Source organism: Myotis davidii, unplaced genomic scaffold (genome assembly GCF_000327345.1).
Source record: "Myotis davidii unplaced genomic scaffold, ASM32734v1 scaffold2551, whole genome shotgun sequence".
In the NCBI taxonomy this organism is placed as follows: Eukaryota; Metazoa; Chordata; class Mammalia; order Chiroptera; family Vespertilionidae; genus Myotis; species Myotis davidii.
In genome coordinates this window covers 89,605-101,465 of record NW_006283140.1, presented here as the reverse complement: position 1 = coordinate 101,465, position 11,861 = coordinate 89,605, and the positions used below count along the sequence as shown (strand labels likewise).

Here is an 11,861-nt window from a genome sequence, read left to right as displayed (position 1 = left end):
CCTCATTGTCACCACCCTAGTTCCTCACCTCCCCTTTACACATTGATATTACAGCATCCCTCTGTGTTCCTTGCCTCCAAGCTCTTTTTTCTAATGTAACTCACAAACACACCTCCAGATTAATTTTCCTAGGCCATGTTCCAATTATGTCCCACTGACTTCTTGGCCCAGGTCAAGCTAGTCCTGATTTCTATTGCTTTTTTAAAAGATTTTTTTTTTATTGAGTTTTAGAGAAAGAGGAGGGGAAAGAGAGAAACATCAATAAGCTGCCTCCTGCATGCCCCCTACTGGGGATCAAACCTACAAGCTGGGCATGTGCCCTGACCAGGAATCCAACTGGCAACCTTTCGGTGCATGGGATGGCTTTCAACCAACTGAGCCACACCGGCCAGGGCTCCAGACCTCTATTTCTAACTGGCATTCCCATTTTGGCCAAAGTGAGCAACTTAAATATTCCCTTGATGGGAACTGTGATTTCCCAGTTCATTCATGTCTTAGTATGACCTATTTGCCCATGGCCTAGAATGGCCACATCTCCACTGAGAACAAACTCCTGAGTAACACTTTATAATTTGCCAAGAACTTCCTTTTGCATTATCATAGCTCATCTTCACAACTGCCTGCCAGAAAAACTATTACCAGCCTTATGATCTCCACTTTGCAGATAAGGAAACTGAACCTCAAAGGTTTTAACTTACCCAAAGTTTATGGAGACCCAAATCACATGACCACTATTGCTGCCCCATCTTTCAAGGCCTAATTCAAATGCACAAAGAACAGTGATGAACACATAAAGGCCCCACACTTGTAATAACTATTTATTGAAATTAAAGCATTTTTATCTTGGCTGGAACAATCCACAAGTCCAAAGAGACAAGCCCACGGAGCTGGAAAGATAAAACAGGAGCAAACACAGGGAAGTGAGTTTCTGACTTAACAGGGCACTAATTAACCCTTAAGTCACAAAATAAACCCTATGTGAGGTGGCTGGGGTTAGAGAGAGGGAAAAAGTACCAGACCAGGCAAATGCAGCTAAAGTAAGTTTCTTCATCCCAAAGCCTGATATGACTACCATTCCTGCCTCAAATTACTTAGTTCTGAAAGCAAATTTACATCAGAAAAGGTGGCAGATGAAGACCAGAACCATCTGCAGACCTCAGCAGAGAATGTGACCCCTGTTTGTATTTGTGCTCACAACAAGCAGGCCTTGTGGCTTAGCATACCTTCACCTCAATGCCTGTGCCATTTTACTGCAGGCTAGGTGTATCCACATCAGAGGAGTAAACAAGACTCAAAATGGGTACATTAGACACCATGACCAGTAAGCAGTCTCCACAGGAACAATGCTAAGCACAACAGGAAGTCTACAGACTGAAACAGGAAGTACCAAGGCAGCAATGAGGAGTCCAAACAGGCTAGTCTCCTTTGCATGAAGCAGAGGACAATGACAAAGGGGCAGCTTTTTTCTTCTTTTGTCACACTGTCCAGCCAAGCAACCTTGGAGCGACCAAAAACACCCGTTCCTATAGGCAAATCAGCTTGAATATGCATCTAGGAATCCAAAGAAGAAAATATATTTTATTGATTTTTTACAGAGTGGAAGGGAGAGGGATAGAGAGTTAGAAACATCGATTCAGCTGCCTCCTGCACGCCCCCTACTGGAGATGTGCCCGCAACCAAGGTACATGCCCTTTACCGAAATCGAACCTGGGACCCTTGAGTCTGCAGGCCGACGCTCTATCCACTGAGCCAAACCGGTTTCGGCGAGGGGAGCCTTCTAATACAGAACAAGCCATACTGCTATCAGCTACCTCACCCGGTGAGAAGTGTGGAAACAGAACCTCTCTGCTCAGGCCCAAGTCACTGTGTTGCCCAATGCCTGATACATCACTCTTCTTCTCCCCTTAAGATGCACTTATTGCTCCAGAATACAAGTAAAATATTAAACATACAATCCTTCAAATATATGCCTTCTATCATAAGATAATTCAGATGTAAGTATATATTGCTCCTGAATGCAAGTAAAAACAAAGACATTATGCATACTGCATCATATTATTAAAGAAGAAAGTCAGATGTTCCCAGAATCTACATGAGAAAATGTATTGATTCTTTGCTTCCTTTAAGTATTAGCATGTCTTTGGTCAAAATGGCCTATTGCTTTCTGTTTCAATTATATATAGCTCAATAAAAATAAAGGAACTATAAGCAATCTATTTCACCCCAATGTTTAATAAAGCTTGAAAATTATGCAAGAATATATAGAAGTAATGAGTAACCGAGTTCATGAAAAACCTGGAAGACAATCCTGCCTGCCCTCCTCCTTATACCAGCGGACTGGAACATGTCAATACTGCCTTCTCACCATTTCCACTGCGTTTGCTTTGGTTTAGTGCAAACCAGTGGCCATGAGGCTGGAAAAAAAAAAAAGTATCTTGTTTGGTTACATATCATTCTTTCATCTGAGTTAAAGGGCAAAGGAAACCTCAGAGGCCAGAGCTGCTACAAGGGCAAAAGTGTCCTAGTTGCCTGAAAACTGCAGGGGTCTTTGCAGAGTGCCACCCCAGCTCTGTTGGGGGAAAGGGAGGAGGGGAGCGGCCAGAACCTGGGCCTCTCCCTCCTGCTTATGCCTTCCCAGTTCAGGGATGGAAACTTTTGTCCCCCTCCTCCACCAGACTCCTTCATCCCCCCCTGAACCCTACCACATATGCCCAGTGGGATGCTTAACATCTGACAATCATGCAATCAATTCCTGGTTGGTTGAACATGAGCAGTACGTACCTAGGCTCACAATTCTTAGGTCGCACTGCTCTGCGTTTCTTCTTTGAAGGCTGAACCTCCTTTTGTTCTTTAACAGCTGAAAAGATAATAGTTCATTTGTACCCCAAAAACTGGTACCATCAAGCAACTGGCAGACACCTAGAAGGACCTCCCCCCGCCCCCCGCCCCCAGTCATACCCAGAGCAACATCTATAAGCAACAACTGTCTGCCTGAAGGCTGCATATTGCTCCATCAGTCAGCATGAAATATTTACACATTGACTCAGAGCTGCCCATAAAAAAAGCTGTGTAGGACTCTGTCACAAGCACTGAGACTTATAATGGGGTCACAGGAGCAAGTGCCAAGGTTGGACTGTGAAGGCAACTGAGGTGTTAGCAGTACAAGGAGCAGCATGGCATATCTCACACACTGGCTCTGAGGAAAATGACTCATATCTCAGGAAGCACCTTCACCCTATTTGAAAGCCAAATCTTTCCACCATTGTCTAGCTCCCATACTGCTGGTGGCTCTAGCCAGACTTATGTATCAGGAGTGTCATTCATTCACTTAAAATATTTATTAAGCATCTGATATGTGCCAAACACCAGGTTAGACCCTGGGAGAGACTGAAAGGTGAGTAAGAGTCCTCCAATCAATAGGCTCAGTGTCTACTGGGGGGACAGATTCAGATGTGAGTGCTTTAGCAGAGGTGGGGTCTAAAAACCTGGGAACCCAGAAGGAGGAGCAACTCTGACTTATAGCTTCCTATAAGTGACAACTGGGCTGGGTCCTAAGAAAAATCAGATATCCTCAGGACAAAAAGCTCAGGGACAGCTCTAGTTGGTTTCGCTCAGTGGTTAGAGTGTTGGCCCTTAGACTGAAGGGTCCTGGGTTCGATTCCGGTTGCAGGCTTGATCCCTGATCCCAGGCCCTGATGGAGCTATGTGTGGAAGGAAACCAATCAATGTGTCTCTCTCACATTGATGTTTCTCTCTCTCTCTCTGTCTCTCCCCCTCCCTTCCACTCTCTTTAAAAATCAACGGGGAGGGAGAGGATAGCCTCAGGTGAGGATTGACAACAAAAAAGCTCAGGGAGAGCCCTAACCAGTTTGGCTCAGTGGATAGAGTGTGGGCCTGCGGACTGAAAGGTCCCAGGTTCAATTCTGATCAAGGCCATGTATCTTGGTTTCAGGCACATCCCCAGTGGGGGGGTGTGCATGAGGCAGCTGATCAATGTTTCTTTCTCATCGATGTTTCTAACCCTCTATCCCTCTCCCTTCCTCTCTGTAAAAAATCAATAAAATATATTTTTTTAAAAAAAAGCTCAGGGAGAAAGTACTCCAGGCAGATAGGATGGTGAATACTAAGACTTGGGTGCTCCTCCTCCATTTCTAGAAAGATCCTTTTCATTGGGATGGTGGCCCCCCTTGGCCACTTAGGCAGCTGTTGAAATGGCACAGGGTTGGCAGGTAGGAAAGGCAGACCCAACAAGACACATATCCAGGGGAAAGGGCAAGGCAGGCGTGGCTGGCACACTGGGAGGGCTACTTGGGGGAGCAGGGGTACTTCGCTTGACTGGCTTACCAGGTGTCACACATATATTTTTGGTTTTACATTTCCTTTTCTTTGGTACAGGTCCATCAGTTGACATTTTTATATCTGAAATATCTACTACAACCTCAGTAGCATTTGGTGGTTGGCAGAGATTTTCACCAGTATCATCAGATGAATTGCATAGAGAGCGAGCACACTGCTCCATCTCCTTTCCAATTGAGGCCATTTGGCCCTCATCAGCTGCATCCTCTTCTGTTGTCACAGGGCCCTCCACATTACTATCATCATCATCACTGATAATTATTGGAAACTCCTGGATCATAGAGTCATCAGTATCAGATAACACTTCCAGAATCTCATCTGAAATTCAAGAGGCACATTCACATATAAGCAGACTTTCTCCACCCTATGTCCCCACCCTGAGACACTCAACTTCAGATTATTGAGCAGAAATTAAACAAGCAGGAAACTGTGACATTATGAATCACAGTTAAGAATCAGTTATTCTAGATTATTTTCCCTCTATCACTTCTTTACAGAGAATAGTTACAGATAAAACCAATCAATCCAAGTCCAGTGGAAATCTTCAAATCACATTCTCTAAATAGCATGACGTAGGTGATTAGACGTTCCCAAATACAGGTCAGTAGATTTGTATAGTCTCACTGGTCCATAGAAAAATAAGAGACAATAGAATAATACAGTGGGATTTTTCCCCAACAAGTTCAATTTCTATAACTTAAAGGACTGTCCTTTATTTTGAGATTATGTTCTCACTAAACTTTTGGGGCTCTTTACTTTATGAAATCATGGTGATAGTAGATAGTAGTTGGAGTGTATTTCCATCATCAGACAAATTAAAAATTGGCAATTCTATGCTTGCCACCAAAATTTAATTTTCTAACCACTTATGTAAGAGTGAGGAGTTAAGTCCTGATGTCAGCACTGAAAGGCCTTAGGAGCATTTGGAATGTCATCGCCCTCAGTTGAAGGAGCCCTTCACCTGATTTGAAGGGCGGCATGTCTAACACCACATGCTCTCTGGAGTCTGTTCAGAGCTTAGCTTCTAGGTTTCTGATTCTGGATGTAAAAATGTAAACCAGAGCAGAGGCAAGATGTGAAACATATCCATGACGCAAAAAATCTTTATTGTAAAACTAGAGGCCCAGTGCATGAAATTCGTGCACTGGGGGGGGTGTCCCTCAGCTCAGCTTGCACCCTCTCCAATGCGGGACCTCCCCCACAGGAATTGGGCCTAAACAGACAGTCGGACATCCCTCTCACAATCCAGGACTGCTGGTTCCCAACCCCTCACCTGCCTGCCTGCCTGATTGCCCCTAACTGCTTCTGCCTGACAGCCTGATCACCACCTAACCACTCCCCTGCCAGCCTGATAGATGCCTAACTGTTCCCCTGCCAGCCCAATCGCCCCCAACTGCCCTTCCCTGCTGGCCATCTTATGGCAGCCATCTTTGACCACATGGGGGCGGTCATCTTGTGTGTTGGAGTGATGGTCAATTTACATACTGGTCGTGACTAATTAGCATGTCAGGGCTAATTAGCATATCCATCTCATATTTGTATTTGGCGTGATGGTCAATTTGCATGCCAGTTGTGACTAATTAGCATATCCAGGCTAATTAGCATATCCCTCTCTTATTTTTTTTTTATTTTTTTATTTTTATTTTTTTGATCACATGGCGGCAGCCATCTTGTGTGTTGGAGTGATGGTCAATTGGCATACCGGTTATGATTAATTAGCATACACAGGCTAATTAGCATATCCCTCTCTTATTATATAGGATTGCAGATTTGGGAGAATGTATATTGAGACTCTCGTCTATTATTTGAATTAATTACCAAACAACTTTAGATATGCAATAAGGGAAGAGAAAGGAGTGGGCATTCCTATTGTAAAAAGCCATGCTCCCCAGAAAATTTAAAGATTTCCCACTGCAATGGAAACTTAAAACAAACAGTGGGGACGCACTGCTCACAATCCATAAAGCATGACCCCATCCATTGACAAAAGTTAGAATTGAGGTTTAAAGTGTGTTAAAATTCCTCAGGCCTCTTTTTCTGTAAAATTATCAAAATTCATGTGGAGAATAGTAAAGAGACAAAGACAGTCCCTTGGAGCCTTCTTCATCCCTCCATGACTGAAATGGATGCCCACAGTTATTAGCCCACTGGTCAGACACGTAAGAGCAGCCTGAGTTGGAAGTTCACCCTCAAAAGACTACGGTTCTTCTGACTCAAGGAGACAGCAGCTAGTGGCCTATGAGCTCTGTCATTCATGCTCTACTCTGCAGCTACCTCCCAGGGACCCCTTTCCTGCTCAGGCACATGTACTCAGTGCTAAAGAAAAGGAGGGAGAAAAGAAATTCGAGTGGACAGGTGGTGGAACAGGAGGCTAGGGATGTAAGCCACCTCTCTTTTCCCTGCTCTCATATCCCAGGTTAGCTAGGAAATGCTAGCCAACAGTAGTTTTAGTGTAATTACCAAAGAAGTAACCAGTACCTTAACTAAGCACCTATGTATCATGCCCTACACCTTGTACTAAGCGAACAAAGATAAATAAAATACCACCCCTGATGCTTAAGAAGCTCCTAGTCTTCCTACATTTCAGACCCACTGAGCAGGTTCTAACCCGGGAGTAAAGCTCCATGCCTCTCACAAGGTTAAAAGGGCCTCTGAATCTAAAGAGGCAAGGTCCTGCTGCAGGAAGCAGGTGGTGAGAAAAACAGGAATCTCTAGAAAATATACAGAGAGTAGCAAAAGGCAAAGACAAAGAGCTAGATGAAGAAAGCACAGATTCTTCTGTAGGCCCATGATCATCACCCACCCAAGTCTCCATCAGGCAGAAAGAAGGAGTCCATGCCTCTCTCACTCCTCTTTGTTACTCCTACACAGAGAGAAGGAGGAAGGGTGTCCTTGGCTTGCTTCCCTCTGCTCTCTTAAAGCAGTGCTACGTAGGTGAGAACTCCATTGAGAGAAATGCCCAGGGTCTTATCCACATCCGGCACATATGAGGAAAGAAATGGTGGCATCACTACTAAGTGACTCAGAATAGAACTTTGGCTGACTTATCTTGCAGTGCTTATGTATGATGAGCTTGCAGAGCTCAGCTGCTTCTCTAATTTTGTGGCATACTTACCTCTGCCACTTTTGGCGTCCTTACTTCCATCTTCCTCAGGGAAGTATTCATCATCAGAATCCGAGTCAATCACCACATAGCTGAGTGATAAGGAAACACCAAAGAAAAGTGTGAACACAACATTCTTTCCATGACATTTCCGATCTTTTCTACAATGAACAGAGTCACTTTGTTATCCCCTTGAACATTGCATCCTTAAAATTATCTCATTTCTTGATTTCCAGAATACTGTTCTGTTTCAGTTCTCTTCTCACTTTTTCTCCACTCCTCACTCACTTCTTTCCCTCATCACATTCCCAGAGTTTAGCTAACAACCCTTTCCTACCAATTTAATCAATACCTTGGGATTGGGTAAGCGTTATCTATCTGCCCACCCAATCCATCCTATCCAGTCCGACTTTGCCTCTGACTTCTATCTCCTCAATTCCAAATTCCTGTCTGAATGTCCTGTGTATAGAGCCAATTTTTAGTCAGCATGCATAGGAATAACTTTCCCAACTGCTGATTGATAATGTCTGTTCTGACAACTCAGGCAGCATCCTAATTCCTGTCTGTACTCTATTGGTCATTAAATGTTTTGAATATCAGCCCTGGTTATTGGCCCCTTAATTTCAACATGCCCCAACTGCTCATCACTTTCCGCCCCAAACCCACTCTTCCTATAGTATCCCAGAGAGAAGGCACCTGGCACTGAACCATGATCTGTGGGCACTCCTGACAGGCCCCTTAAAATGCATTTTCTTTACATATTTTGTCTAGCAGAGGCAGGAAGAAACCAATTTTTCTATTTAAAAATTAAATAGTTTTTAATTGATCAAATAAGGGCTTTGTTGTGTATAATGTTATAAACCAGACTACTTCTAAGGATCCATGATAAACTATTTAAAATGCAAATGAGAGTCATGGAAATATTCTGCATCTTTGACAGTGGTGATGGTTACACCACAGTATATGAGTTTTGTCAAAATTCATCAAACTGTACTTTGAAAAAGTGTGAATTTTGCTGTATGTAAATCAAACCTCAATAAACCTGCCTTAAGTATAAATAATAAAACTGATCGTTTCCAATAAATAGCTTTATACAATGCATTATTTGGTTCCAGAATTACAGCTGACTGCAACTGCTGACTTTAAATCACTTTTCACACACTGGTGGCAGGCTTTATGGCTTACATGTTGCAAAATAATCAACAAAGATAAATCAGAGCTAACTAGAAAAAAATTTCCCACTTGACAGTGCTATTTGGCTTGGAGGAGGATGGGGGGCAGAAATGACCAATTAACATTTCTACAGAGATGTAAGGAGTATATGTGGAAACCATAGTCATCTAGCACCATATTTCGGATTTATTCCAATAATTGTAGCATCTCCTATAGTTTGGCACCTGGGCAACACCTGTTCATCTAGCTCTGGCTAGCATAGAAGGCTCCTTAATAGAAATAGAAGATAATGCTGAAAGATGGAAGAGTGTTGGGCCACAAAGGACTTTATCTACTGGGGATAGACAGCTTGATTTTCCTATGACAAGCAATTGAAATAGGGGATCAATATGGCCAATGCAGTGTCTCTGGAGATGAATCTGGAAGTGCGATGCAGACTGGATCAGAGGAGGAAGAGATCAAGGGGATGAGCCACTTAAAAACACTCTTACACTAACACAAGAGTGAAAACTGATCAGGGCCTGTGTAGTGGAGACTGGAAGTTAAGAGATGGTTCACAGCAACATTCTGAAAGAGAATCTAATTAGATAATGGACCGGAATTAAGGAATCTGATATTTTGAACCTGGTTGTGAGATCAAGCACCCATTATGAGCCTGAACATGGTGTTCACAGAGGAAAAGTGATATCTATTCTGAAATCTTACTCAGAACATTGTTCCTTAAAAAATGTCAAATTTGCCCTGGCTGGTGTTGCTCATTTGGTTGGAACATCATCCTGTGTACCAAAAGATTGCAGGTTCAATTCCCAGTCAGGGCACATACCTAGATTGTGGGTTCAATCCCCAGTCAGGGCACGTACAGAAGGCAACCAATCGATGTACCCTTTCACATCTTATTTCTCTCTCTCTCTCTCTCTCTCTCTCTCTCTCTCTCTCTCTCTCTCTTCCTTCTTCCTTCTTCCCTCCTCCCCCTCCCCCTCCCCCTCCTCCTTCTTCTTCTTCTTTTCTTCTTTTTCTTCTTCTTCTCCCTCTCCCCTCCCCCTCTCTCTAAAATTAGTAAGCATCTCCTTGGGTGAGGATTTTAAAAATTGTCAAATTTCACTAATTCTCCTACTTACTCCATGTTCCTATTCTGTGTGCTCATTCCAGCCACACCTAAATTAGAGAAAGAAAGAGGGTATTAGAAAGCATCTGAATCGTGACAAAATCTGGTGACCCATGTTTTTAACTCCCTAAAACCAAAGTCCATAAATTGAAACTGGTTAAAAATTTATGGTGGACTTTTTTCTTACATTTCCCATGAGAGATAGAGAGGAAATAAAAGTAAGGAGACCTAGAATGAATGAGGTAAAGGAAGCAAATTAAAAAAGGAGCACAGTACAGGGAACTTCTTTTGCTCTTAGCAGCAAGGACATTAACTTTGCTTCCCCAATCTAGAGAGAGCCCTAGAAGAGACCAACCCAGGACCAGCTCACACCAAATCACATTTCAGTCATCTCTACAAAAACATGGTTAAATTACCGCTTTGAATAGGCTGTACTTACAGGGCTCAAATTCTTCATCACTGCTTGAGTCCACAATAAGAATGCTATTGGAGAAATAAAATACATGTTGCTTTAAAGGAAGGCTACCAACATCATAATGACAAAAATCTCCAACGAAGAGAACCCTCAAATCATAGTTTCTGAAATGCACATTGGTTTTAAAGGCTTATGAAATTAGGCACAATAGGGGAGTGAAGGAAAATTAGAAGCAACTTAGTCCTTACTACAGAGTCAAAGATAGGGGAAGAACGTTAGTGGAGTATCATTAGCTATCAGTGCCTGTTTTCTGCCAAATGTTTTCTTTCTATTTAAAGATATAAAAGTGAATTCTGATAAAGGAGCCACAGGGGAAAGGACTTAAGGATGAAGAGAATACAGTTAAAATTGAAATGGGCAAAAGGGACATCCCTTGGGGCTTTACTGCTTGAAGAAGGCCTGCTTATAGGGACTACTATCTAGGTAAACAGACAAATGCTGGAGTCCATTTCTTGGGGAGCAAACAACAGATGATTTTAAAGCTCTAACTGGTCCCTGCCCTCAGCCATGATGTTAGGGCCTCTTGCTTCTCCACCTCACAATTTCCTTGGGCACTCGTATTCATTCTTCCCTGCCATGTGGCAGCCTGAGGTGAGGCCACAGCACATTCTGGCTCAGGATCCCTCAGCTCACCAGATAGCAGTTGACAGTCGTCAGCCATGCATGATACAGATTCCAAATCCAGCTTGGAGAACTCATGCTGCAGTAAGCATCACTTCAGCATTGAAATTAGCTACATCCTAGGACCTAATCATAGGTCATCTTACCATTAGTTATTGTGACAGAGCTCACAGAAGGGACCACAGGTGCTAAAGAAGGTGGACATTTAATAGCTGTAAGGGTTTACATATATTTATATGGTTTTACGTAATAGTTACAAGATTTTACATATAAAAAAGGTAGCCTTAACCACTTTTTGAGGACTTTCATTTTAGCCTTGAGGTTGATTACTGGAAAGACATGCTGGCTCACTCCCTTAATTAAATTTCCTATTCGTTTATCCATTACGATACACTAGACTTACTGAGTAGTAGACTTCAAGTTGTTTTGTTTTTTAAATCAAGAAAGAAAATTCTTGCTAGTTGTAAGGTTTGTAAGGAATGGGTCCAAATGTGACCTTGGTTATCTTGAAACCTATTATCAATAAGTAGCACTGTATATAAACTAAACTATACTTCATCTATTTTCTTACATGCTTTTGCATTAGATACAGAGAGCAGACTGATAGTTGCCAGAGGGGAGGGGGCTTGGGGGACTGGGTGAAAAAGGTGAAGGGATTAAGAAGTACAGACTGTGGGGGGCAATGAACGATAAGGACACATATGTAATATCTTAATCAATAAAGAAAAAAAAAGTACAGACTGGTAGTCACAAAATAGTCAAGGGGATGTGAGGTACAGCATAGGGAATATAGTCAATAATATTGTAATAACTATGTGTGGTGCCAAGTGGGCACTGGAAATATTGAGGGGAACACTATATAAAATATATGATTGTCTAACCACTATGTACACCTGAAACTAACACAAAATAATATTGAATGTAAACTGTAATTAAAAAATAAAATTTAAACTTCTTTTAAAAAAATAAAACAAAGAATCTTGGGCTAAAAAATGAAAATACTAATTAGGCTTTGATTGATCAATGAA

At 42.4% G+C, this 11,861-nt stretch overlaps 1 protein-coding gene across 2 annotated transcripts in view; it reads right to left on the bottom strand.

Annotated features, from left to right (window-relative positions):
- Positions 1 to 11,861, bottom strand: part of ACRC (acidic repeat containing) — an 18,953-nt gene that overhangs the window by 4,214 nt on the left and 2,878 nt on the right. The window contains exons 2-6 of one of the 2 annotated variants that reach the window (XM_006753459.2): positions 10,177 to 10,220; positions 9,751 to 9,787; positions 7,472 to 7,551; positions 4,345 to 4,674; positions 2,782 to 2,857 (exon numbers count right to left, since the gene is read on the bottom strand). In XM_006753459.2, the coding sequence (XP_006753522.1) occupies positions 2,782 to 2,857; positions 4,345 to 4,674; positions 7,472 to 7,551; positions 9,751 to 9,787; positions 10,177 to 10,220 (567 nt within the window). The remainder of the gene's footprint in view (positions 1 to 2,781; positions 2,858 to 4,344; positions 4,675 to 7,471; positions 7,552 to 9,750; positions 9,788 to 10,176; positions 10,221 to 11,861) is intronic. The other variant, XM_015562905.1, reaches the window with a different exon arrangement.